We start from the raw sequence: 27,533 nt of genomic DNA, 5'->3' as shown, positions 1-27,533 counted from the left end.
GGCTTAATTTACCCTGTCCCACGGCTAAACCTACCCTCCACTTTTACATTACATACCCATACCCGGACAAGCTATGTTTTCTTAACTGTTATGTTTACATGAATTCTGATTATTTCCAGGGATACACAACCTCCTGAAATATATGTAGATATCTTTGTTAGAAGGAGTACTATATTTCCCTTGACGGAGTTATGCTGAATGTAGAAATTGGCTCACCTTACCCCACTCTCCCCTATATAACCTCCTACTAACTGCTTTCAATGCATTGAACCGCGACCAATGAGTCCTGTGTTTGGATAGCAAGCTGAGGTGAAAGAGCTAAATGCTGTTCCATAAAGCCTGCAAGTCACGCATTGAGTCGGTTAATTTCATGAATGTGAAGTCACTGAGCATGTTAATGAATTAATAAAATAAACAGCCATTTGTCTGCCCTAGTCTATCCACCTGATCCCCCTCCACAGGCAGATGAGAGGAGGGTGTTCTGAACACCTGGGCAAATCCAATTTACGGATTCAGTCAAACTAGTCAATCAATCCACCAGGATGGTAAAACACATCTTTGGCCCTGACACATAGACCCACGGTCCTTTTTATAGTTCCCAATAACTCATCTGAGTGACTGGATGTTGATTTATCATACACAGAGAGAGAGAGAGTGAGATCAGATGGGCATATGGTAATGTCACCCTATTGTGGTAACACTAAGGACGGAGTGGGGACGTGAGGTGGAGTGGGGGCAGTCGATGGGGTATATAACCTATTGGGGGAGAGAGCAGAGAGAAGACAACTCTCTCCAGACCTCAGGAGGACCCATCACCCACCCAGAAGACCCAGACACAACCGGCCTGTGGAGATGATGTGTAACCTGCTCCTATCATGGACCTTCCTTCTGGTAGCCTCTGGCCCGCTATTGGCCCATCCCATCACAGACTCTGCAGAGATGCCCTACCTGGGTCCTGGTGAGTATCGGATCCTCCACCCTTAGAAACGTACTCAACAGACCAAGCTGCTGGGAAAGGCTGTTGTACTATGAGTTTATTAGGCAGTGTAGTTCAATAGTCACAGATGTAAAAAAGGCCTGTGTGAGTCTTAATTGAACTTCAATCTTGAGGATTACAAGCAAGTTGTAATCAGTGACCTTCTGTTATGGTATAATTGCTTTGAGACCTGGTTGATGTGTCAAAGTGTAATTGTGTCTGAGAACTGTAGTAGTGTTAATTTGAATGTGCAATATGCTGTTTGCTTATGGTGACAATGTTTCATACACTTTTAATGCCATCAAAGTGTTGCTGCTTCTTTAGTTATTAGTCATTAATCAACATGGTTGGACTAACATAAACACAATTGGTCCTTTATCATTGATTATTCAGTGGAGAGTGAAGAGCCAGAGTGAAGAGCCAAAGTGTATGTCTAGACTAGATTGCTGCGTGTTGACTGTGTGTTGACTGTGTTTTGACTGTGTATTGACTGTGTTGACTGTGTTTTCACTGTGCTCAGTATCTCCGGAGGATGGTGGTGCAGGTAGTCCAGACGAGCTGTCTTTCTCTGAGCAGACATACCTGCCCCAGTCTGGCCCTGGACTCAGATACTCATCCCTACTGTCTGGAGAGCTGAGCAGAGACGGTGAGATCACACAAACTAGTTGGTATTGTGCCTAAACAGTTACATCATAAATGTATAGACTGTGATAATTCAGTTCAAGATAAATATTACAACATATCCTCTCTCACCCTTCGTCTCCCTCAGGTCTCAGTGTAGCTGGACTACTACCAAGACAGATGAAGACAGATGTGAGTTTTTTAACTAATAGAAGATAAGAAGCATATATTGAGATACTATCATGTTTTGTTTTGGGAGCACACATGATGTACTACAGCGGTAATTCTTCTCTGTTTCAGGTGTTGTTGGAGAAACAGAGTCACCTAAATCCCTTCAGCCGCTTCTTTGGCATCAGAAAGCAATTCAGGAAGAGAGGAGGCAATTCAGAGTGTTTCTGGAAGTACTGTGTCTAACCCAGTCAACAGTCCTTAGTAAAATGCATTCCCACCATGCACTATGACAAAGAGATGGGGCTTGTACTGAGACACAACCCCTCTATTGCACACGAAAAAGCATACACATGCGCACATATGTAAATCCACACACACACACACACACACACACACACAGGAACGCACACAGAAACGCACATAGGAAGGCACAAATACACGGATGCTACACACAGACAGTGATGGACTGAATGGATATCCCACAGGTTATATGCTACAGTATGGTTGAGGACTGTTTACATTTGATCCAGTTTCTATATTTCCCTATCACGCCTGTATGTTTAAAATATTCATAACTGTTTGATGTTACTGAGCAAACATGACCTGGATGAAGAACTAAATGGCTGTATATTAAATAGTAATAAAATCTTCTATTTGGAAAAGCTCTTGGTTGGATGTCTGGTCCCTGGAAAAAAAGTATGTTTTTAAAAGAGATTTGAATTGTTTTTCAACATTCAATGACTCATTGAACTACCAAATGCAATTATGCACCGTCTAATGTGACAAAATAAACATTGAAAAGAGATGGAATAAGAACATGATATAATGTCTACATGTAGTCTTTATTTCAATCATAAGTGTATGTGGTTCAGTGTAGAAGACATGCAAAGAAGTCCTACTGTTTACTGTAGTTCTGAGAAGCAGATATTTTGAATATCAGATTAGTTAGTAAATGATACGGAGGTATAATCTCATTGTGTTGCAAGACTGTCCATCAACCCCGGAAACAGTTCATCCACTCCATTGGAAAAGCGAGTGTTGGAACATAACTAATGAAATTACAGTTAACGAAAATGTACGCTTAATCCAGTATAAACTAATGTATAGAATGTATTATACAAGAGACAAAATTCACCAATTCTACAGCACAATGGCAGTCATGTCTTAAGTGTAAAATTAACAATGACTCAATAATTCATGCCTTCTGGGAGTGCTATAAAGTCTAAAAGTTATGGGCGGAGTTAGAAAGTTGTCTGTCAGAAGTTGTATAATGTAAATGTACTTTTAATCTGTATATCTGCATATTTGAAGACATGGCATATGAAGGTGCCAATAGGTTGGACCATACTTTTCTCGTCAATCATTTTGAAAAAACATTTACTTAAAAACTGGAAATCAAATGATCCTCCATCGTTAAGACAGTGGAAGAATCAAATGCATTATTATTTAAATATTGAAAAGGTGTGGACGATAGAGAAAAACAGAATAGCGCAATTTGAGGCCATATGGCATAGAGTCTTACAAGCACTGGAGATAGATGTAGACATTGTTAATGTTGTACATGGCTATTGTAGCTGGAAACGGCTGATTTTTAATGGAATATCTACAAAAGCGTACAGAGGCCCATTATCAGCTACCATCAGTCCTGTGTTCCAATGGCACGTTGTGATTGCTAATCCAAGTTTATCATTTTAAAAGACTAATTGATCATTAGAAAACCCTTTTGCAATTATGTTAGCACAGCTGAAAACTGTTGTGCTGATTAAAGAAGCAATAAAACTGGCCTTCTTGAGACTAGTTGAGTATCTGGAGCATCAGCAATTGTGGGTTCGATTACAGGATCAAAATGGCCAGAAACAAATAACTTTCTTCTGAAACTCGTCAGTCTATTCTTGTTCTGAGAAATGAAGGCTATTCCATGCGAGAAATTGCCAAGAAACTGAAGATCTCGTACAATGCTGTGTACTACTCCCTTCACAGAACAGCGCAAACTGGCTCTAACCAGAATAGAAAGAGGAGTGGGAGGCCCCGGTGCACAACTGAGCAAGAGGACAAATACATTAGAGTATCTAGTTTGAGAAACAGACGCCTCACAGGTCCTCAACTGGCAGCTTCATTAAATAGTACCCGCAAAACACCAGTCTCAACGTCAACAGTGAAGAGGCGACTCCGGGATGCTGACCTAGGCAGAGTTGCAAAGAAAAAGTCCAGTGTCTGTGTTCTTTTGCCCATCTTAATCTTTTCTGTTTATTGGCCAGTCTGAGATATTGCTTTTTCTTTGCAACTCTGCCTAGGTCAGCATCCCGGAGTCGCCTCTTCACTGTTGACGTTGAGACTGGTGTTTGGCGGGTACTATTTAATGAAGTTGCCAGCCTTGAGAGATCTCTCTTCTGCTAAGCACTGGGCCATGCTCCATCCTCACTGGTTGTCTCCAACCTGGTCCCCTCTTCACCTCCTGGCACCAGAGAGCCCACTGACTGGAAGAGCTCCAAAAGCTAGGGGATAGAGGCAGTGATGGCAAGGGAGGGAGGGAGTATGGGAGGGAGTAAAGAAGGGAGGGGGGGGGGGGGGGATGCAAAACAAACACCAAATGACAGTGTGTGTCAGAAGTTACTTGCCTATGTAACATCTTTACACAAGCTACAGCCAATAATCCATTTAATAAAGCAGTTCAAATAGATTAACCACAGTTGTTCCATGACATATTAAGCCAGCAACCTTGCGTTTAATATGTCATCCCATGTCCATAAACAAGATTTGAGTCAGGATATTTGCGGTCTCTGAATCGGTCTGCAATGGCTTGCCATCACATATCCATAGGGACAGCACCAACAGTGTCAGCATTCCCAGCTTCATCATCTCTCCTATGATACAAAGAGGAGCATCTCAAATTATCAGAGTCCTCATCACAAAGTATATGTAAAATAGACATTCCCCATAGGCCTACTAGCATAACTAAGATCAAGGCAGTAAGTACAATATAAACTTTTCCTTTCTAATACATTCAGTAGATATAAGAACCCAATATAGTCCTACCTTCTGAGTCACCTGTGTGTTGTTGATTATTCTGGGTTCTTGCTGATTGCAGTAGTGAGTTCCACTGAAGTAAAGTGAAGCCTTCGTACCCCAACATTTGTTTTATAGTCTCCCCTGACCAATCCCTGAGACACACGGGTCACCCCCAGGCAGGTGATCTCTCAGCCCCTCACTGCCCTCCTGACGTGACGCTGTACCTGCCACATTTCCCATTAATCTATAGTAGACAACTGCCTATTCTCCTTCTCCATCCTGGACTGAAGAACTGCAGTCATCAGTGGGGACATTGACTATGACTGTATTACTCCAGTGACTCAGAACTCCAGTAAGTTGGACCTCTGTGGATCAGTTAGTCCACAGCTTTGACCCCCCTGGCACTAGCTTGACAGCCTGACCTGCTAGTTTGGGACAGGCCAAGGTCACACAGAAAAATCAGTTGAGTAAGATAGTCAGGTTTTGAGGGAAAATCATTGGGCAGCGACAGCCAGAGCTGTCATCTCTCTATCTAGTCAGAGCCACCCAGAAGGCAAACTAAATTGCATTTGACTCTTCCCACCCACTCCACCCCGAATTCTAGCCCCTAGCTTCCCTCTGGCCGCAAGTACAGACAACCAAAAGTCTAAATCAACAGAGCCAGAAATTACTTTATTCCGAATGCAATACTGCAACTAAATAAGATGTTGGACTAATTGCACTTTAGCACATCAACATGTACATGTAATATAATCAACATTTGTATGAAATTGCACTCAATACCCTATTCTGATGTTATTTTTAAATATGTATTTTTCATCTGTATGTATTGTGATTGGTGCAAAATGAATCGCCTCATTGAGGACATGAACGTTTTCTGAATTTGAATCTGAATTTACTGCCTGGGCAGTATCTGAGGTAACTGTGTCTGTGAGATTGCCTTGTCAACTGCGATTTGAGGTAAAATACCATATGCGTTTTTATTGCCACATTCTAGTCTACTGAATAGGATAATGCCCTTTATAGGTGTGAAGTGAGTATCAGATAGACAGAACTACATAATTAATGATATTACCCATATAAAAATGCATGTAACATCTGAATTTATACCACTAACATTATGCAGTGTTAATATACTGTAGAACAACTAGTAGGCATGTAAATAAGTTGGCTGTCGGTTATTACAACAAAATGTGGCTAAAGTACATGCAGTGGATGGTACTGTAGTGGGAAAAGAAGACTAAATCAAACTGGTAGAGTTTTCTTCATTTTTTATTATTTTACAGCAGAAAGAATATAAAGCATTCAGAAAACAGCTTCCATATTTTAAGGGCATTTCAAAACGTTTTGCATGGCTTCAGCAGCTGAAATCTTTTTTATTTTTTTTACATATCCATCGAGTCAGTGACACTTGTACATGCACAATTACACAAATAAAACGTACAAACAAGAAAGTCGGGGGAAGAACATTAGGAGAACCGAAAAAAGGAGTGGTTGAAATAATAGGGGAAGGAAAGAAAGAGGGTCACATAACAGGGAAAGCACGAGAGAAAGACAGTTATAGAGGAGAGGAAAATAGATCTAACACTAGTTTACATGCAAAGTGTCGAGGACCCACGACTTTGTATTAAAGAAGGGCCATTTTTTTTCTTCTTGGTTTGGAATTGATGAAAACGTGCAGTTCGGTAAAGGGTGCCATTTAATTGCTGTCCATAAACTACTGAATGCTTGTCTTGCAATACTGGCATTTGCATAAGAGTACGTCAACTAAATGTGTCCAATCATTTTTTATCTTCACTAGGTCTATAGGTCTCCACAAAATAATGCTTATTGCTCTGTGTCCACAAGTGGAAAAGGTCGTGAGATGGTTTCTGCTATGTGGTCCTGATGTGCCTACCTTTCAGTAGTTTGGGTGCATTGACAAAGGAGGAGGAGGAAAGGTAGTCCCTCAGGTCAATTAGCAGAGTGTAATGAAGGCAACAAAATCCATATGAAGTGCCTGTTACTATAGCTAACCTGTCATACTATCCAGAAAATGGCTATGTCAGCCATTCCTGAAGTGCTTTTTCTGAAACAACTGTCCCTTTAATATCTGGTCATCTTCAACTGCCTCAAAGTCTCAGGAAGACCCCACTCAACTGTTTCAACATGTCATCATCCATATCTTAACTGAGATGAAATGTATAACTGAGAATAACTTTATAGACTATTCGAAGCTGTGTGTGATGGTATTACATAGCAAGTCCTTGTTTTACTGAGAAACATCAAGTCAGAGGTGGTCAAAGGTTGAAGTGTTACTAGACTCATAAGCATAGTCTATAAAAGAAAGGTAAGCATTTAAATTAGACTTTAAGCCTTAGTGTCCCATAATGCAAATTCCTTTCTGTCTGAGACAGAAATAATTGACCGTACTGTCAATTGTGATCAACTTGTCTAAATTATAATTAGCTACACTACAATTTTTTGTATTCCCTATTTTTGATATAGTGCCCTTACATCTCTCCTCCGTTCAGCTTACTTATTTGAGAGGAAATGGATTACAGTAATGTATCCAGGATCATAGTAATAATTTGCCTGTCTTGACCAGAAAGCTCTATTGAGGGGCCTTGGATCTTCCTATCCTATTTCAATACAGTATGTCCTCTCTCTGCAGTGAATCACCAATCAGTGTCCTGCTCCACTTCCTCCTCCATTTTGGCACCCTGAGTAAAATACAGAAGGGAGGTGAGCCATTCCCTAGGACTAGCAGTAGGCTAGGAAAATAACACATGATGAGCTCCATCTGCTGAACTGTGTACAAGTGAGACTGACTATGCCTTGACATATCTATCTGCATATCTGGATGTGTCCAGTGCAGTGTACTGTTGTCTGTGTGTGTGTGTGTATTGTTGCCTAGTAAAATACTTGCAGTATACTGCCAAAAGAGTGTCCGAACTGTTCAGGTATTTGAAGTTGGGAGCACACTATCTCTAGATCCCAATGAATGAAAAAAAAAGTTAAAGAAAGTTGAAACTTGCTTCTAGAAAAACTTGCCCTCATGCTACCCCTGGAAATATGGTCAGTAAATACTGCAGATTGATCATAGTTTGTATTTTAAGGGTTCTCCTCTGCCCTCCGTCTTTCAGAGTTCTGTGACACGTCAAACCAACGTTCTTCGTTTTACAGAACAGCAAGTCTTTTACAAGTCTATCTGACTACTGATTCTAGAAAAATAAGCATGCTTTGGGTGCAGTTCAGTCACCCAGTTAACTATTTTACCCATGCAAGCATAATAAAACCTTCTCATATGGCCACAGCAGTGTATTGGCTGGCATTCTTACCACTACCGTAATGATGAATGCAAGGCAATAAAACCACAGAAGTTATGGAATCTAATTCTCATGGCTTCAACAGGCAGTTCCAATAGAAAATAAAAATGCTTAGAATGTTGACAAGACGGAATGCGTTCCGTGAGTTAAGGGAACACTGTCACATGACTGATTTTGGTGATGGTTTTGGATTGATATATTGTATATACTTGATATACAGTAGTCCTACAGAATTATGGATCAGTTGGTCTCCAAAGCCATGTTTTCCTCCTTAGGTACATTGCATGCTTCCTGTCATTGGCTTTGTGCGATCAATCAGGATATGATTAGGCACTTTCTACATAAACACTCTGAAAATAGGTTTACATATCAAGTCTCTGTGAAATAAACACAAACATACAGAGAAATAAACCAAGAAGTACATAATAATAAAAACATCAGAACAGCCAACAGTGTCTGAGACGAAATTCAGCAATTAAAACAACAAAACGTAATTGTCAAATGGCATTCGTTCCTGTTCTTATAGGAATATAATATATTTCAGCAAAACTGCAAGAACCAGCAAACACTTCTGGACTAGGATTGAATACCATTGGATAGTATCTATCATGCATTCACAGATACAGTATTATCAACTGGTATCAATGGGTCTGTTCCCACTTCTCACATTTCATTTCATAATCTTTCAAACACTGTCTTAACATATCCCATTATGAACCAGACACATACATTGTATTCTTCCTCAGAAGTTGCTATAATGGTAGTGGTGCATCTTGTTACATTTCCAGGTTTACAGATCACTCACTTTGGCTCATTGACTTGGCTGCACTGATCCATAATGGTTCATGTGTTTCACCATAACCCCATCACTGTTGAATGCTATAATTTTTTAGCACTTTCGATTGTTTAAAGTGTTCCTTCTGCAAGTAAATTACTAATTGACTTTTACAAAGAATACCAGTCCAGAGATGCTACACATCATTCACTGTGGCCACATTACATTTTGACAAGGAATAATTCTGGTCTGTCCAGACTCTTAAGTTAAGCTTCCAGCCCACACTTAAAAACAAATGTCTTGTGTCAGCAGTTTGATAAGTTGATATAGTCTATTTCATCACCTGTGAGTTGTCCTATGAAACACATGTTCTATCAACCTCAATTATAAACAACAAAAACAACAGGGCTGAGATTCCCATAGACAAGGTTGCCATTTACAATCTTTATATGAACACAATCCATACGAACATGCTAAGAGACACTGACACCACAACCCCTCTCTCATACAGAAAATAAAGCACACATTTTCTTTGCATTTTAAATGTTACTGACAAGTGATCCCTGTGTATTTGGTGATGATGGCAAAAAATCTTGGGTTGTTCTGACGTGTGATAATGGATGAGACATGAGACTTAAAAGTTGCTGTAGAAATATTTCTCCCTCTGCAATGTGTATCTATATCTGTGATCCGCTGCCAGTTGTGATTGGACCTTGTGGTCTTCAATGCTAGTGTCTATTTCATTTGATGATTATCTGTTCTGCAAAAATTTACTTAGTTCTCTTGTTAAGCAATATAGCATTCACATTACTTGGCACCATTGGCAAAAGATTATTGGTAGCCCAAAACAAAAATGTAAACATAACCATAATTGTCTTAAGATAATTTTGCAGATTTCCCCTATCTCTAAATACATTATTTATTTATTTTAAACTTTTTAGTATTCGCAATAATGTCATGCTTTAGCAAAATGTTCTTCTCAAGAACAATCAAAATAAAATAAAATACTCTTATAGTGAAATAGTTTTAATCATTTTACAGAGCATAGCCACTACTGCTTTTGTTTTGTTTTTTTAACCTTTGTTCATGTTTTTCATGCACATAGCTCATTTTAATCCCAGGTATTTACACTATATACAAACAATACAACCATACTTCTTAGGCATTCAAACAAAACTATACAAATATTCTGTTTTTGTCTCGTACCTGTTTTTGACCCCTTTTTAATGAATAAAATAATATATTTCTAAAATACAATCCCCTTCGGGTAAATGTTTTTCCCTACATACCTTCAGCCTTCTTTATATACAGAAACCGCTCAATTGTCAAAAATATGGATTTGTCTAACCCCTATTTTGGGACTAGCTTAGGGACCCCTCAAAGAATCTCTAAGACGTCAAGGCAATGTATGTGATCTTCCCCTCAAAAGCCCTCACAGGCCCTGAAGTTCATTTAAAAAGAACAACAATAACCTTCATGACTGTAATCATTACAACACAAAAGAGGCAAGTTTTCTTTCTTTTTAGAATACTGAGTAAACAAATAAGGCAAATAAAAAAGAATAGGACAATGTTGGCATCATTCAGTAACTAGAGGGTATGAATGACTCTTGGGGGAGGAGGTGGATACATGGGAGACGCCGTTGCATTTTAACATGAAGACAAAAGCAAAACATTGAAAAACAGAGGTTACAGACCTAATTTCAAGCACGCAGGTGAAGACTTTCACCCATAGGCATGCATATTTGATAAAATCGACAACACTGAATTTTTAGGAGACAAGTCAGTTATACCGGTAATGGGCATAAGCACGGAACAGATTCAAGCAAAGAGGAATTAAAAATATATAAAAAATAAAATAAAATAAAATCAATTGAAACCCTGTATCTCTTGCCTCACAGTGCCCCCCAAACCTAGATAACAAAATAATCCATTATTTTAATAAGCCCCACCCATTTCTGCTGACACCCCTCCTACATTCATATGTAGCCCCACCCCTTTGGACTGACTGGCTGGGTAGAGCACAGCGTAACAGAAGGAAGTTTGATCTATTTTCATTTACTATACTGAATGTATTCATCTACTGTTGATAGGGAGTGCAAGTGTGCACATGGATCAATATATTACCGAGAATGTTTGGTTCATTAGGTTAAATGTTTTCTTCTTCAAATGGATTGATCAGTTCACTTAAAAAATTATGAAATACAATTAGAGCCAAGTCCCAATGTGTTTCTGTAATGTTTCCTTACGTTCTGGCCGGCATCTGTCCTCCATCCTAGATATCCTCCATCTTATCCTTTTGGTTTGATCCACTGATGGCAGGGAGCTTTTCAGACATGTCCAACATTCCTCTTCCTTTACCATCTAAAAACCTATACTCCGATACTCCCAAAAAGACAAAGCAATCCATGAAAAAGTGCAAAAAATGCCATGAAGCAAATGTTCCGACCCCCACAGCTTCTTCTCCTTTAGTTTATAATTCTACAGAAGAAGTTGCCACTCTCCAACATACACAACGATAGATAAACGTGAAAAATGCTGTTGTTGTTGTACATGTAATAGAAGTAGAATCAGTCACGCTGCCATAGTAGTAATAATAATCGCAGTGTTTTCACTGAACTGTTTTTTTTCTTCTCTTGTAAAATGTCTTGGGTACAAAGGGGAAAAGAAAAGGAGGAGAGTGATGTCACATTGTGAGGGGGCTCTTCTGAAGGTTCTCATGTTCCTTGTCCCTTTTCAATTCCTTCACTCTGAAACACAGACAGATAGACAGATGTAATTTAAACAGGGGTCTATGATCACAGATCAGCTCTCACTGGATGGTGATTAACTCTAATGTCTCAAACCATTCCCTCCATAGAGGACACCATTCCCTCGAGAGAGGTCAAGAGACATGGAGATTGACACAGCCCTCTTCAATGGGCGCTTGTGCTGGTCTGGAAAGAAAACACTGATAAAACAGACAACTATCAACATTGATAAAGCTTTATTTGTATTAGATCTCATTCAGTCTAAATGATTATGTTGAATCACTAAGGCTTACAGCTCATTGAAACCATTCCTTCAATACTCAATATTCTAATAGGTCAACATTGAAACTTGAAAATGATTCTTAAAGCAGTTTGATTTACTTTTAAACTCTTGAGAATATAATGTGAATGAATTAAGGTCTCTTGATAATTTAACTCTCCCCAAAACAAATCTCAAGAGAGGAAACAGTCCCTTGACAATTCCACCAAATATTTGTTGGGCTGAAAGAGACCATCAAGGCAGGCAGAGGTTTACTAATTGGTTTGTATTTGGAATATTGCTATGCACTAAATAAATGACTTTATTACTCAAGAATTGTGTTTAAATTAGTTTAATCAGTGGACTGTATTATTGTGTCTATCACTAAATGATGAACTACTAACACAATTTAAAATGTAACGCATCAATTTGCGAAAGAGGAGAAAATGTAATAGATATATGTAGACAAAAATATCCTATCCAAACTTGTATTGTGTTTGTATTGTATTATGTATTGAGAAGTGACATTACCATGGCATTACATTTGTGGACCATGTCCAAACTGAGCCAGAGCCAAACTGATGGCTCAGTAAACACCACACCTAATCAGTGAATGGATAGTGACACACAGAAGAACCCCAGCATGTCCAATGGACTCAGCAGATCTGACTCTAAGTCATTAGCCAATTACTGTTCCATATCATAATCAATCTACCTATTGGCCTGTGGTACTTGTACTACTGACCACAGGAAACCTGGGACGGGTGTATTTCCTCTGCCTGGCTGTACTTTCTATACGGCTTCTGAGAAAAGTATTCTCCTCATATGCATTTAGGGTGAGTGGACAATGAGTGGATAGAACCAACCACATTTTTACCATCAAGGACCAGTTTTTACCACTGAGGACCAGTTTGGAAACAAGTGTTCTAATTTATATGTTTAAGTGCTATCCTCTAGGAATACATTGTACATATTGTTGTTCATGTTTTTTACCCAAATAAATGTGATTAAATTCAGATCGAACAATGCATTACATTTCACATGGGTTTGCACATGTGTATCAACCAAAAGTCCTTTAACTGTATCACTGAGTCTACAGAGCTCAGTGGTGAGCCCCCACCTACAGTGCTATTTATGTAGGTTGAATGATTTTCAGTGTGCTACTTCCTCTTCCTCTTTGTCTGAGATGCAGTGTTCCCCTGGGGTGTGAATCCATTACGGGTACCACTAGTGCTGTTCTAACTTCTCTGGAGGTGCATGGCGGGGACTTCCCATTGTTTGCTTGGTACTGCTAGTCTGACCTATTTGTGCTATCACAGCACTATAACCCAGATCTTAACAAACATGTATGCTACCTCACCTGCTCTCAAAGCACAGTAACCCATACCGTACAGTAAGGATTTCTCAGATACAGAGGAAGTTAAGTTATCTGGGGGATATAGCCTTATCAACCTAACTATTTGTCATATGGAGATTGTGCTGATATATTACAATTAATTGATCATACAATGAATTGATCATACAATGAATTGATTCAGACAATGAATTGATCATACAATGAATTGATCATACAATGAATTGATCATACAATGAATTGATTCAGACAATGAATTGATTCATATATTCAAAATGCCCTGTTGTCTAAGAAGATGAAAAACAGTGTTTGTGAGTCATAAAGATGATGACACTGATGATAACCGTCACATGGGTATTTTTGTCAATATGCCCAAAGACTTTCCGGTGAGTAGTCGGACAGACACACAGTTTCTAACCATGAGGAATTTTGTTACATTTTTCAGTGATGACGCAAGTGTCATTGAACCAGCCTTGAAATAGTGACAGATCCCAATGCAACGCCGAGAGGAGCTTGTACAAGACAGTTTCGACAGTTTGAGTGAGCAAAACCCATGGTGATCAAGCCCTCCCTCATCAGAACAGACAGTAAGACAGACAACTGTTTGGGAGAGAACATCCGGCCCATAGCATGCCTGCGGGTACATGTTGAAGAGCAAGGCCCATTGAGTCATGCAACATAGTAAACATGATAGAGAAAAACAACCTTCCGTTCTGTCAATAGCCATTTTCATAACCACACAAATAAAACAAAAAAACGATTCAACTCATTTCCAGAGGAGAGAAAGAGGTGCCTGTTAAGTGTTGCGGTGACAGTCATTCATAAGCAGTGGTTCGTTTGTTTAATAAGAGTAAAGTCTGCTCTGACTCTGAGCTTCTCAGTCAGTCCACCTGTGGCCCCAGTAGGCAGCTGTCATGCAAGCAGGCATCAAGCAACAGTGATGGACAAGGTACAGGGAGGGGGAGAGAGAGAGAGAAAGAGAGAGGGAGGGAGAGATGGATGGAGAGAAAGCGAAAGACAGAGAGAGAAAGAGAGAGAGAGAGAGAGAGAGAGAGAGAGAGAGAGAGAGAGAGAGAGAGTGGAGGAGGGCAAGGACTCAGGAGCTATAACTGTATTGTTAGAGAGAGAGAGAGGCAGAGACATACTGTGTAGACTGGGAGAGAGAGAGAGAGAAGCACGAACTGAGTTGCTGAGGCTGCACTCACCCGCTTGAACAGTCTATGGTCCATCAAGGGGCTTGGCATAAACAGCAAAACAATACCAGACAGCTATTAGCACAAAGTGGGCACTGTGAGGGAAGGAAGGGAGGAGAGGAGAGGTGGGGGGCCAAATACAGTGGAGGGGAGGGGCGAGGAGAGGTGGGGGGCCAAATACAGTGGAGGGGAGGAGGAGGGGCGAGGAGAGGAGAGGTGGGGGGCCAAGTACAGTGGAGGGGAGGAGGGGGGGCGAGGAGAGGAGAGGTGGGGGGCCAAATACAGTGGAGGGGAGGAGGGGGGGCGAGGAGAGGAGAGGTGGGGGGCCAAATACAGTGGAGGGGAGGAGGGGGGGCGAGGAGAGGAGAGGTGGGGGGCCAAATACAGTGGAGGGGAAGAGGAGGGGCGAGGAGAGGAAAGGTGGCGGGCCAAATACAGTGGAGGGGAGGAGGGGGGGCAAGGAGAGGAGAGGTGGGGGGCCAAATACAGTGGAGAGGAAGAGGGGGGGCGAGGAGAGGAGAGGTGGGGGGCCAAATACAGTGGAGGGGAAGAGGAGGGGCGAGGAGAGGTGGGGGGCCAAATACAGTGGAGGGGAGGAGGGGGTGCGAGGAGAGGAGAGGTGGGGGGGCCAAATCCAGTGGAGGGGAGGAGGGGGGGGGGGGGGGCGAGGAGAGGAGAGGTGGGGGTCCAAATACAGTGGAGGGGAAGAGGGGGGTGTCTGAAGTGTTGTATATAACCCACCCACACCTTTTTATCAACCCCCAAATAAATAAAAAAGACAAATGAAAACAGAGAACTGTCCCTCTCATCTGTGCAGACTCATTCTAGCCATCTACGGTGTAGTAAACCATTCATATATCTTGCAAATCCCTACACTGAAAGAAGGCATTTATTTGGTAGTATGTGTGTGTGTGAATATAACAAACGTATCTGGAAACCCATATGAGTTAGTGTTGTGGGCGGGGCTTACCTGTGGCGGCAGCGGCGTAGAAACCTCATGATCTTCCTGGCAGCCTGATCCTGCCTCTTAGTGAGCAGACTACTTCTACAAGACAAGAGGGAACACTGGCTTTTGAAAGGGTCCACAATATTCAAAAGATACTGTGGATGTGTGGAGCTAGTGTAGTTTTACAGTGCTTGTGCACTTTTTCAACCATGCCTTTAAGCTTTACTTTGGAGATTCTGTATAGCATGGATACTGTCCTCTCCAGTACTCAGGAGCCTTAGTGTCTTCATCAATATAAAAACATATTTACAGAACTTGTATGTTCAAAATCTAAATCAATTATGCATGAACACTGAAGGACACTATGATCCTGGAGACTGCAAATGGTACTGCGGTCGTTTGTCCCTTACAAATTGATTTCCCCAAATGAAGTCTGCAAGGTTAAAGTGGCAGTCAGCGGTTGCCTTCTCCCCGCTCCTGTTTCATAAATAAATCTGAGGGATGGGGCTGGAGAAATGTACCACTCTCTAATTCATAGACAGAGCTACGGGTACAAGGACTGACCATCCATGGTATCAAAATACTTTTGAGGGTATATAGTTTGTTTAAATGTACTTTGTTTCCAAATATTGGAGTAAAACAAGCTTATATTTTGGGTTCTGATGGGGTGCGACAGTTGAACTAAGCTCATGAGGCATTTATAAGTTATATTCTTCAAGAATCAATGGGTACATATAATTCATTTATAAGTCCCTAAACAGATGTAACAACTGCAGACTGCTACTAACTATCCTGGAATGAGGCCCAGCCTCCTGTATGTGTCAGTGTGTGTTACTGCGTAGCTACCTGAGTTTATGCTGCTGTATGTTCGTGTGTGCGTTATTTAAGCAATAAGGCACGAGGGTGTGTGGTATATGGCCAATATACCACAGCTAAGGGCTGTTCTTAGGCAAGACGCAACACAGAGTGCCTGGATACAGGCCTTAGCCATGGTATATTGGCCATATACCACAAACCCTGAGGTGCCTTATTGCTATTATAAACTGGTTACCAACGTAAAAATAAATATTTTGTCATACCCGCAGTATACGGTCTGATATACCACGGCTGTCAGCAAATCAGCATTCAGGGCTCGAACCACCCAGTTTATAATGTGTATTTAACTACCTGAGTTTGTGCTGCTGTGTTTCAATGTGAGTGTGTGCTACTGTGTGTGTGTGTGTGTGTGTGTGTGTGTGTGTGTTGCTGTGTGTGTTTAGCTACCTACGTTTGTGTTGCTGTGTATGTGTCAGTGTGTGTGTTGTGTGTATACATACCTGAGTTTGTGTTGCACCAGTGCGGTGGCGGCTCCTCTGCGGTGGGGCCTGAGCCTGCCAAACTCCTTGTAGCCGCGGTAGTATTGCTGGATCAGCACGGCCGCCCGCCTGCTCTGCTGGAACTTCTTTTGCTCATGGTAGCTGCGGAACTTACTCTGGATAAGAATGGCGGCCTGCGTCATCTTCTTATAAAGTGCATACTGCCACAGAGAGGACCAGAGAGAGGAGGGGATACAGGATTAGGAACAGGGGGTTGGGAAGACACAAACAATGGCCTCCAATGCACACATCTATTGTCTGATTCACACTATATGGCCAAATCAAGTCAAGCCAAACTGGGCTGCCCTGGTTACGCATTTACTGTAGTTGCTGGAACCGTGCTGGAAAATAAAATAGACTAGCCAGTATGGTGAAGGTCGGCCCTAGACTGTGAATCAGGCACAAGACTATATTACTGGACTTAGGAAAGGTGCTGATGTAGATTATGAGTATCAATATAACCAAGTCAAGTGTGACAATCAAGTGAACTTAGGTTGCATTGTAAGCAATCTGAGACAGTGAAAATGTGTTACCTTCAAAGCTATCCATGTAAGCTTGTAAACAAAGAAAAGGTGAGATTGTGAATCACGAAGAGGCATGAACAAGGATCAGCCTGCGCCTAGAAAAACGAACTAAACTGAATAAAGTTAAACGCTTTCTAAAAGTCCCTAATAAATGTATTGCAATCAGTCCTACATCTATCCATTATCTGTAAGGTAATGTAATATGTACAAGCATCCAACTATTGAATCTCCATGTGTGTTGTAAGGGGCTAACTGTGCCCAGCTTACCTGTTTGTACTTCTTGTAACAACGTTGAATGACGGCCGCAGCTACTTCCTGTTGATCTCTGAATGGGCGTCCCTGTGAGAGAGTAGGAGAAGTCAGAGGTCAGAAGTCAGAGTATAGGAAGTGGCGTAGTCTACTATAGAGCGCCACTGCTCTATGAGGTCTCTTCCTGGGCCCAGGGCCCTGGTTGTCTGGAGGACAGAGGGAGGACCTGGGGTTGAGGAGGCTGGGGGAGAGGCTCCATCCTGGGCTGGGAGAGGAGAGAGGTAGATGGTGGTGCCAGCCCAGAGTTCTTCTCCTACCCAGTCTCAGCTGGCAGAGGGGTAGAACAGATGACAGTGAACGACAGCGAACAGTTTGAGACGTGGAAACTCATTAAAGCTAGCCATGGGGGGGAGGTAGCAAGGTGAGGCATGGGGGGGAGGCTGGGCAGGGTATGTGGAGCTGGTTAAGGACAGGCAGCAGCGGGCTCCCCACACATAATTTAAAGAGTAAGAGAGAGAGGGACAGAGAAAGAAAGGGAGAGAGCGCTTATAGGGAGCAGTGCAGTCGTTCCTTAAAGCAAGGCCATGCTCTGCTCAAAGCAATCCTTTCCCATGCTGAAACCACAGGGACCACAGAGTTTGAGTGTCTTAGTGAGACAGATACAGAGAGAGAAAGATGGGATAACATATGAGTGTTAATTAACATAATCCATTGATGATTACTGGGTGAGGGTCCTCACAGCATAGATAGTGTCTTGTGCACTCAGCACACTTCGACACAGACCAGGACGTAGTTTTGTTCATATAGCAACCTTTCCAGATTCAAGGGACCCATTAATAACGTCACATTTCACCTGATAAAATTAAGGTCAACACCACATCAACATAGAGTGCCAGTCCTAATAAAGTTGCTGTGAAAATAATTCTACAGCAGGTATGATACTGTGTGTGGTACCTCATCCCCGGGCCTGTACCTTGTACTTGCGGAAGGCAGTTTGGACCAGACGGGCGGCCTCGTACAGCTCCCTCTGCTCGGGGTCGGACAGGGTGAGCTGGGCCAAGTCTCTCTCCACCTTGCTGTTGGAGGCCTGGAGGAACTCGCTCCAGTCGGCCGGGGAGGGCCTCTCCATGGGCCCCTCCCTCAGGGGAGAACCCTGTGGGCTGTGGCTGGGGTTGGAGGACGGAGTGAGAGGCTCACTGTACAGAGATCTGGAGGAAGAGAGAGAGGGAGGGGCAGGGGGATGGAGGTGACAGTTTAAAAAGTAGTCAGATAAGCATTGTTGTCAGAAAATGTAGTACCAATACACAACTGCTATGCCAAGCACAGGAAATCTTCTGCAAAACATTTAGGGTCAGTTTCCCAGATCAGAATTAAGCCTACAGATTCTCCATTGAGCATTCTTTTTAGACCAGGTATAGACATAATCTGGGTACAGAAAACCAGACCTAGATCACATTCAGTCCAGAGTGCGGCTCTTCTGTGTTGCTCACCGTAGATGTATAATGCTGGGCAGCTGCTCCACGTCTCCAAGGTAACTGGCCAACCAGCTCATGGTGTTGCTGACCCCAGTACTGTCCAGGGGCACTCCGTCCAGGGCCACAAAGTTCTCCCTCTTGATCCTCTCTGGGGTCGCCTCAATGATGTGCTCTGCCAGAGTCATCATGTTCACCTGCAGGGGGTGAATCACCCAGGATTGAGTATACTGTAGATCACACAATTAGCACATTTGTACCTTATTGTCTGTCTGTTTATTTCATTGATTTACAATGACGTGCTTTTTGGTTCCGGTGCATCATAATGTTGCAGGAAGGATGCATCATTACATCCCCATTTTCATCTTAGATATTTCCACATTATGAATTTTCAAGTTTAGAATGATTTCTAAGAAACAATGAACATTAAATATGACAATGATCGTGATCATGACAATGACTATGAAGATGATGATTGTTAATGTTGTGCTTCCCTCCTCTGCCCCTCATCTCCCAGGCTCAGTCTCAGCCTCAGTAGCAGTGTGACTGTGATGGATGGCAGAGTGCTCCCTTGGCTGTGACAGCCGATCAATGGATGGAGTTTATTATGTGGTGATGGAGGTCCACACACTGCCAGGGATGCCTAGGATCCCTCTGTGTGTGTGTGTGTGTGTGTGTGTTGACTTCACACGTCAGGGGATCCAGTGGCAAGGCCCAACAGAGCTGCCAGCGGTCAATCTCAATCTTCTTGTCATGTTTATTCACTGGCAGTCCAGCTCTATAGACGTGAGGTCGATACTATGACGTGCTATGGATATTGTTGTCTGGTAAACAAGTGTGAGTGTACGTGCAATGAGCAGGCCGATGGACAGGGTTGGCAGTGCAGTGAGTGGTAAACAGTAGAGTCACTGTCTTGAGTAAAGAGATGGTAAAAAGTAACTAAACTCAGCAAAAATAGAAACGTCCTCTCACTGTCAACTGCGTTTATTTTCAGCAAACTTAACGTGTAAATATTTGTATGAACATAGCAAGATTCAACAACTGAGACATAAACTGAACAAGTTCCACAGACATGTGACTAACAGAAATTGAATAATGTGTCCCTGAACAAAGAGGGGGGGGGGGGGATCAAAATCAAAAGTAACTTCAGTATCTGGTGTGGCCACCAGTTGCATTAAGTACTGCAGTGCATCTCATCCTCATGGACTGCACCAGATTTGCCAGTTCTTGCTGTGAGATGTTACCCCACTCTTCCACCAAGGCACCTGCAAGTTCCCTGTACATTTCTGGGGGGAATGGCCCTAGCCCTCACCCTCCGATCCAACAGGTCCCAGACTTGCTCAATGGGATTGAGATCCGGGCTCTTCGCTGGCCATGGCAGAACACTGACATTCCTGTTTTGCTGGAAATCACGCATTGAACGAGCAGTATGGCTGGTGGCAATGTCATGCTGGAGGCTCATGTCAGGATGAGCCTGCAGGAAGGGTACCACATGAGGGAGGAGGATGTCTTCCCTGTAACGCAAAGCGTTGAGATTACCTGCAATGACAACAAACTCAGTCCGATGATGCTGTGACACACCGCCCCAGACCATGACGGACCCTCCACCTCCAAATCGATCCCGCTCCAGAGTACAGGCCTCAGTGTAACGCTCATTCCTTTGACGATAAATGCGAATCCGACCATCACCCCTGGTGAGACAAAACCGTGACTCATCAGTGAAGAGCACTTTTTGCCAGTCCTGTCTGGTCCAGCGACGGTGGGTTTATGCCCATAGGCGACGTTGTTGCCGGTGATGTCTGTTGAGGACCTGCCTTACAACAGGCCTACAAGCCCTCAGTCCAGCCTCTCTCAGCCTATTGCGGACAGTCTGAGCACTGATGGGGGGATTGTGCGTTCCTGGTGTAACTCGGGCAGTTGTTGTTACCATCCTGTACCTGTCCCGCAGGTGTGATGTTCAGATGTACCGATCCTGTGCAGGTGTTGTTACACGTGGTCTGCCACTTCGAGGACGGACAGCTGATCGTCCTGTCTCCCTGTAGCGCTGTCTTAGGTGTCACAGTACGGACATTGCAATTTCTTGCCCTGGCCACATCTGCAGTCCTCATGCCTCCTTGCAGCATGCCTAAGGCACGTTCACGCAGATGAGCAGGGACCCTGGGCAGCTTTCTTTTGGTGTTTTTCAGAGTCAGTAGAAAGACCTCTTTAGTGTCCTAAGTTTTCATAACTGTGACCTTAATTGCCTACCATCTGTAAGCTGTTAGTGTCTTAGCGACCGTTCCACAGGTGCATGTTCATTAATTCTTTATGGTTCATTGAACAAGCATGGGAAACAGTGTTTAAACTCTTTACAATGAAGATCTGTGAAGTTATTTGGATTTTTACGAATTATCTTTGAAAGACAGGGTCCTGAAAAAGGGACGTTTCTTTTTTTGCTGAGTTTATCTCCAGTAAAGAGACAGTAGAGAGTAGGGTGAGTTAACTGACCTGCAGGTCGTTCATCTGCGTCATACAGTCCTGGTTCTCCAGATCTTCTCTGTAGGACAGCAGCTCAGTGTCCACCATCTCTCTCTCAGCCATCACCAGCATGTTCCCCATCTGTTCCCTCTGTCTCAGCCTGCTAGCCAGCTTCTCCTTGCCCAGGCTGCTGCCCCCAGAGCCCCCCGAGCCCTTCCTGCCTGAGCCCCCGCTGGAGAAACTCTCTCTGGAGCGCCACTTGGCTCCCCCGGCTTCTCCAGCACTTCCCCCACCGGAGAGGCTCTTGTCTGGGCTGAGGCCCTCATGGGACAGGCTCTTAGGGCTGAAGGACAGCTTGTGTAGCTGCTGCTGCTCCAGGCTCAGTGGGACAGACATGGCCTTGTCGGGCCGGGCCTGGAACATCTCTGGGTTGGGCTTGTGTTTCTTGGCCAGGGGCAGGTCTCGCTGGCACTCACTGCTGTAGTAGCTGGAGGGCTCGGATCGCGGCCTTCTCAAGTCTGCAGAAGGGATATAAGATACTATTTTAGAGACATTTAAGCAAACAATATTTACAAAACGTTTTTGTCTAAAGCTCTTTTCCATCGTTCCTTTCCCCCACTCCTGTCCTCCAGTCTGCTCTGACCTGGGTTGAGATTGCTTGAGGTGGTCGTGGCCGTGGTGGCACCTCCTTTCTTCCCGCCGGGCGTCTTCACGCCGTCGCTGGCCCATGTGACCATCCAGCTGTCTGAGGTGGGTGCGTCGTGGGGGGTGGGGGAGAAGGACATGCGTGTGGTGGGGGGCAGGGGTGCAGGGGGCTGCTGTTCCTCTCTCTGCAGCTGCTCCAGACACTCGGCCAGCTTGGTGTGGCCGCGGGAGCGGGCGATGGACAGGGGCAGGCGTCCCAGGGAGTCAGGGATGGCCAGGGCCCGTCGGTCCCATTTATACAGTACCACTGCCGCTTCCAGGTGACCCAGGGCACACGCCCACATCTGGAGAAAAAACAGCAGGGGCACAGGTCACAGGTCAGAGGAAAGATGCTAGCATGCCTGTGGTAACTTTACTTTCTTGGAAAAGTTTCTTACAATTTAATTATTTATGAAAGTCTACAGGGATTGAAAGGCTTTACGGAAGACTCCTGCAGTGGTTTCATGAGATACAGTTCTCTATATCTTACCAGAGGGGTGCAGGAGAAGTGGTCCACATTGAGGGGGTCCACCTCCAACTCCAGGTCAATGCTGTCTGCATGCTTGGTGCTGTTGTGGGATAGAACAGAACACTGTACTCCCAGACTGAACTACCTATTGCTAAAACACAACATTATCTACATAGATTAATACTTTATTGACAACTTTTTAACACAATCATTCCTGGTCCTAAATTAGTTCCATAATAGATATTTACATGTCCCAAGGTCTCTCTGTATATTACTTTTATAAACAGACAATCAGAGGTCTCTGAGGTTCTCACTCACCGCCACTTGATAAGTGTCTGGATGAGGGTGGCGTAGCCCTGCCCTGCGGCCAGGTGGAGCAGGGTCATGCCCCTGAAGGTCTTGGAGTGGATCAGGTGTTTGGACTTGGCCCAGCAGGCCCGGTTCATCATCTTCTCACACACCACCACCACACGGCTCTCAAAGCTGCTGCCCGCCTGACCCTGCCCTGTCACACACTGACAACACACACAAACACAACAAAGGTTACTTTCAACTACAACACCAACACTTTACAACACTTAACAACACTTGACTTCTCAAACAGAAACATACAGTACGTTTTTTCCATGTAATCCTCCATAAGCCAAATATCTACCAAGTACATACAATATCAAATACATTTCCATATCACTGCATACATCACAAAGCCATTGCTTCATCAATTAAAAAGTGCATTTCCTATAGTATGATGTACTTTACCTGTGTCTGGCTGTTGTTACCACCACCTCCTCCTCCACCTACTCCTGCTCCTCCTCCTGCCCCTGCACCTCCTCCACTGCTCTGCTGGTGATGGGAGGCCATCTCTGCCATCCGTCTCTCCATCTGCTCCAGGCGCTCCAGGATGGACATTCTGAACTGGTTATCTGCAGCACAGAGACATATAACACACATCAGCATCCATAGACTTCCAGTATGGTTATCTGTGACACCCAGTTAGTACCATAGTGACATATGGTACCTCTAAATCAGAAGGTATCTGCAACAGACATCTAGACACGTCTTATATTGTCAGAACACCAGTGAACCCCAGATACTGTAGTCATATGAAGGCATATGGAAGGTATCTGCAACGGGCAGATGCATACACACACGTCAGCAAACCAGTGACAAGGTTAGTGCTATAGTGTAGGGGTATGTTTATAAAGCCTTCACATAAGCCCAACATGACATAATGGGACTGTCTAACCACACATTATAAACTGGGTGGTTCGAGCCCTGAATGCTGATTGGCTGACAGCCGTGGTATATCAGATTGTATACCACGGGTATGACAAAACATGTATTTTTACTGCTCTAATTACGTTGGTAACCAGTTTATAATAGCAATAAGGCACCTCGGGGGTTTGTGATATATGGCCAATATACCATGGCTAAGGACTGTGTCCAGGCACTCCGCATTGCGCGTGCCTAAGAACAGCCCTTAGCTGTGGTATATTGGTCATATGCAACACCCCCTCGGGGCTTATTGCTTACATTTCACACCACTCATGTTCTTTCTTATGTATGAGATGCTCCATGCTCATTTCCCTTTATCTGCCGAGAAGAAATGTAATCTAACTTTAATCATTATTAATCACGAGTATGACAGCGATAACAATAACATCAATCATCACAACAATTGCCTTTACTTAAATAACCTTTAAGGCCCATCAGTCGCGTGCTAATGGCTACATGCACAGTAATTCAGTAATTCATAAAATGTTATTTTCCTCTAGTACTCTGTCATCACACAGTCATCTGGACTGGATGATTGACCAGAGAGTGGATGGAGGCTTGGTGAAAGTGTCCACCCCTGCACACACAAGCGCACACACACACACACACACACACACACACACACACACACACACACACACTCACTCCTACTGATTAACTAACTCTAGTCCATTATGACCAAGGTTTATCATTCCTGCTGTGTTCTGCCCCTCTTGGCCACAGAACACTACCTTTGGCTTATATGGTAGGAGGGGCTGAGAGCCACTGTACAAAATCACTCAACAAGCGCTTGTCCATAGTCCTTGAGAAAGAAAGCTTTTCATAGACAGACAGATGGAGACTATTAGGCTGTACAGTTTCTAAATGCTGCTGGCAAATAGGTTTCCAACCATGAGCAGTGTTAACCAACAGATCCACAACGTGGACTGAAAGAAATGCTCCTGGAATTACTGTTCAAAAGATAATAAATGCTGAGTAATTTAGAAGTGCTGAATGCCTTAACAATTAATTACAACCATACAGAAAATTGCATGCATACAGTATATTTTATGCTTGAAGCCACAAAAGTAAAACCAAATGATGAGGACTAATTGGAAAGAAACCTAGTCAGATGGGTAATGGTTGGAGTGAGAAGCAGGACTGCACTCACTGCACTCCATCAGTTGTGTTAGAGGTCCCTTTAATCACTCTCAAAAGCTGCAATCTGACCTGCACTTAGTGTGCTTTAGCGCACAGCGCAGACATCAAGTCCATTGCACCACCATAGAGGAGAGAACTCTATGCTCAAACACACATACTCACGCACGCACACACACACACAGACAGACACACACACGCACACGCACAGACCGATGTGCACAGATTGTGGGATGGGATGGGTACAGTGAGCCCACTGCAGTAGGAAAGGCAGGCATGGAAGGAGTGTGGAACACTGCATTAGCGTTCCTCATTTAGCCACAGTGAGGCTGTTTCTGTGGCAACCTGCTGCCGAGCAGTAACTAAGCGACAGGAACATGCCTGTGTGTGTATGGTTCCTTCCTTCCCGCGGCATTGGCTTACTGATGAATGGGAAGAGGAAGACTTGGAGCACAAGTAGAAAACGGGGAAGAAAATCCCACAATGGAAAAAAGACATACATACATACATACATACATACAGTGGGGAGAACAAGTATTTGATACACTGCCGATTTTGCAGGTTTTCCTACTTACAAAGCATGTAGAGGTCTGTAATTTTTATCATAGGTACACTTCAACTGTGAGAGACAGAATCTAAAACAAAAATCCAGAAAATCACATTGGATGATTTTTAAGTAATTAATTTGCATTTTATTGCATGACATAAGTATTTGATACATCAGAAAAGCATAACTTAATATTTGGTACAGAAACCTTTGTTTGCAATTACAGAGATCATACGTTTCCTGTAGGTCTTGACCAGGTTTGCACACACTGCAGCAGGGATTTTGGCCCACTCCTCCATACAGACCTTCTCCAGATCCTTCAGGTTTCGGGGCTGTCGCTGGGCAATACAGACTTTCAGCTCCCTCCAAATATGTTTTATTGGGTTCAGGTCTGGAGACTGGCTAGGCCACTCCAGGACCTTGAGATGCTTCTTACGGAGCCACTCCTTAGTTGCCCTGGCTGTGTGTTTCGGGTCGTTGTCATGCTGGAAGACCCAGCCACGACCCATCTTCAATGCTCTTACTGAGGGAAGGAGGTTGTTGGCCAAGATCTCGCGATACATGGCACCATCCATCCTCCCCTCAATACGGTGCAGTCGTCCTGTCCCCTTTGCAGAAAAGCATCCCCAAATAATGATGTTTCCACCTCCATGCTTCACGGTTGGGATGGTGTTCTTGGGGTTGTACTCATCCTTCTTCTTCCAAACACGGCGAGTGGAGTTTAGACCAAAAAGCTATATGTTTGTCTCATCAGACCACATGACCTTCTCCCATTCCTCCTCTGGATCATCCAGATGGTCATTGGCAAACTTCAGACGGGCCTGGACATGCGCTGGCTTGAGCAGGGGGACCTTGCGTGCGCTGCAGGATTTTAATCCATGACGGCGTAGTGTGTTACTAATGGTTTTCTTTGAGACTGTGGTCCCAGCTCTCTTCAGGTCATTGACCAGGTCCTACCATGTAGTTCTGGGCTGATCCCTCACCTTCCTCATGATCATTGATGCCCCACGAGGTGAGATCTTGCATGGAGCCCCAGACCGAGGGTGATTGACCGTCATCTTGAACTTCTTCCATTTTCTAATAATTGCGTAAACAGTTGTTGCCTTCTCACCAAGCTGCTTGCCTATTGTCCTGTAGCCCATCCCAGCCTTGTGCAGGTCTACAATTTTATCCCTGGTGTCCTTACACAGCTCTCTGGTCTTGGCCATTGTGGAGAGGTTGGAGTCTGTTTGATTGAGTGTGTGGACAGGTGTCTTATACAGGTAACGAGTTCAAACAGGTGCAGTTAATACAGGTAATGAGTGGAGAACAGGAGGGCTTCTTAAAGAAAAACAAACAGGTCTGTGAGAGCCGGAATTCTTACTGGTTGGTAGGTGATCAAATACTTATGTCATGCAATAAAATGCAAATGAATTACTTAAAAATCATACAATGTGATTTTCTGGATTTTTGTTTTAGATTTTGTCTCTCACAGTTGAAGTGTACCTATGATAAAAATTACAGACCTCTACATGCTTTGTAAGTAGGAAAACCTGCAAAATCGGCAGTGTGTCAAATACTTGTTCTCCCCACTGTACATACACATCCATTCTCCATCACTGTTATAATAATAGGTCATAGATATATTATCTTTCCTGAGGCGACACTGCAGTAACAACGTAATGACTTCCTAAGTGGGGAGCCGCCACAACAGGGTCCCTGTGACATTTACGCTACTGGCGTATCTTGGCAGTCAGTCTCAGGCAGAAGCTCTCCGCTCTTCAGGGAGTGAATGTCATGCTTGCGTTCACTATAAGTCAATATAGAAAGAGGACAAGTAATTGTTACTGTTAATAGAGTCAATGGCCAGTAAATTACTGCTATCACTGATGATGTGTAGTAGATTTAGAAAATCTAATGGATGTTCACCCCACACACACACCATCCTTGTGTCTCCCCCCAGCTTTCATCTTGTCACCAGCCATTGCTGACACTTAAATTACAAACGCAAACCCACCTATCCC

At 43.5% G+C, this 27,533-nt stretch overlaps 2 protein-coding genes across 2 annotated transcripts in view; one reads left to right on the top strand and one right to left on the bottom strand.

Annotated features, from left to right (window-relative positions):
* Positions 1-852: 852 nt before the first annotated feature.
* Positions 853-2,011, top strand: LOC311149790 (urotensin-2-like; the record flags this gene model as incomplete). The annotated part of the gene is made up of 4 exons (XM_084187017.1): positions 853-958; positions 1,497-1,622; positions 1,746-1,789; positions 1,898-2,011. The coding sequence occupies 4 exons, from the start codon at positions 853-855 to the stop codon at positions 2,009-2,011; spliced, it is 390 nt and encodes a 129-aa protein (XP_084043143.1).
* Positions 2,012-11,576: 9,565 nt separating this feature from the next.
* Positions 11,577-27,533, bottom strand: part of camta1a (calmodulin binding transcription activator 1a) — a gene marked incomplete at its 3' end in the record, with an annotated part of 435,119 nt that continues 419,162 nt past the window's right edge. The window contains exons 12-24 of the mRNA XM_084187479.1: positions 23,331-23,494; positions 22,890-23,086; positions 22,593-22,671; positions 22,062-22,407; positions 21,449-21,936; positions 18,980-19,158; positions 18,463-18,697; positions 17,508-17,579; positions 17,250-17,270; positions 16,678-16,877; positions 15,386-15,460; positions 14,428-14,458; positions 11,577-11,609 (exon numbers count right to left, since the gene is read on the bottom strand). Of these exons, the coding sequence (XP_084043605.1) occupies positions 11,577-11,609; positions 14,428-14,458; positions 15,386-15,460; positions 16,678-16,877; positions 17,250-17,270; positions 17,508-17,579; positions 18,463-18,697; positions 18,980-19,158; positions 21,449-21,936; positions 22,062-22,407; positions 22,593-22,671; positions 22,890-23,086; positions 23,331-23,494 (2,120 nt within the window). The remainder of the gene's footprint in view (positions 11,610-14,427; positions 14,459-15,385; positions 15,461-16,677; positions 16,878-17,249; positions 17,271-17,507; positions 17,580-18,462; positions 18,698-18,979; positions 19,159-21,448; positions 21,937-22,061; positions 22,408-22,592; positions 22,672-22,889; positions 23,087-23,330; positions 23,495-27,533) is intronic.

The sequence above is a fragment of the Coregonus lavaretus genome, assembly GCF_964263955.1.
Source record: "Coregonus lavaretus genome assembly, chromosome: 22".
NCBI lineage: Eukaryota > Metazoa > Chordata > Actinopteri > Salmoniformes > Salmonidae > Coregonus > Coregonus lavaretus.
Note: the sequence above shows the minus strand (reverse complement) of the source record. Positions and strands in the feature narration are given on the sequence as shown.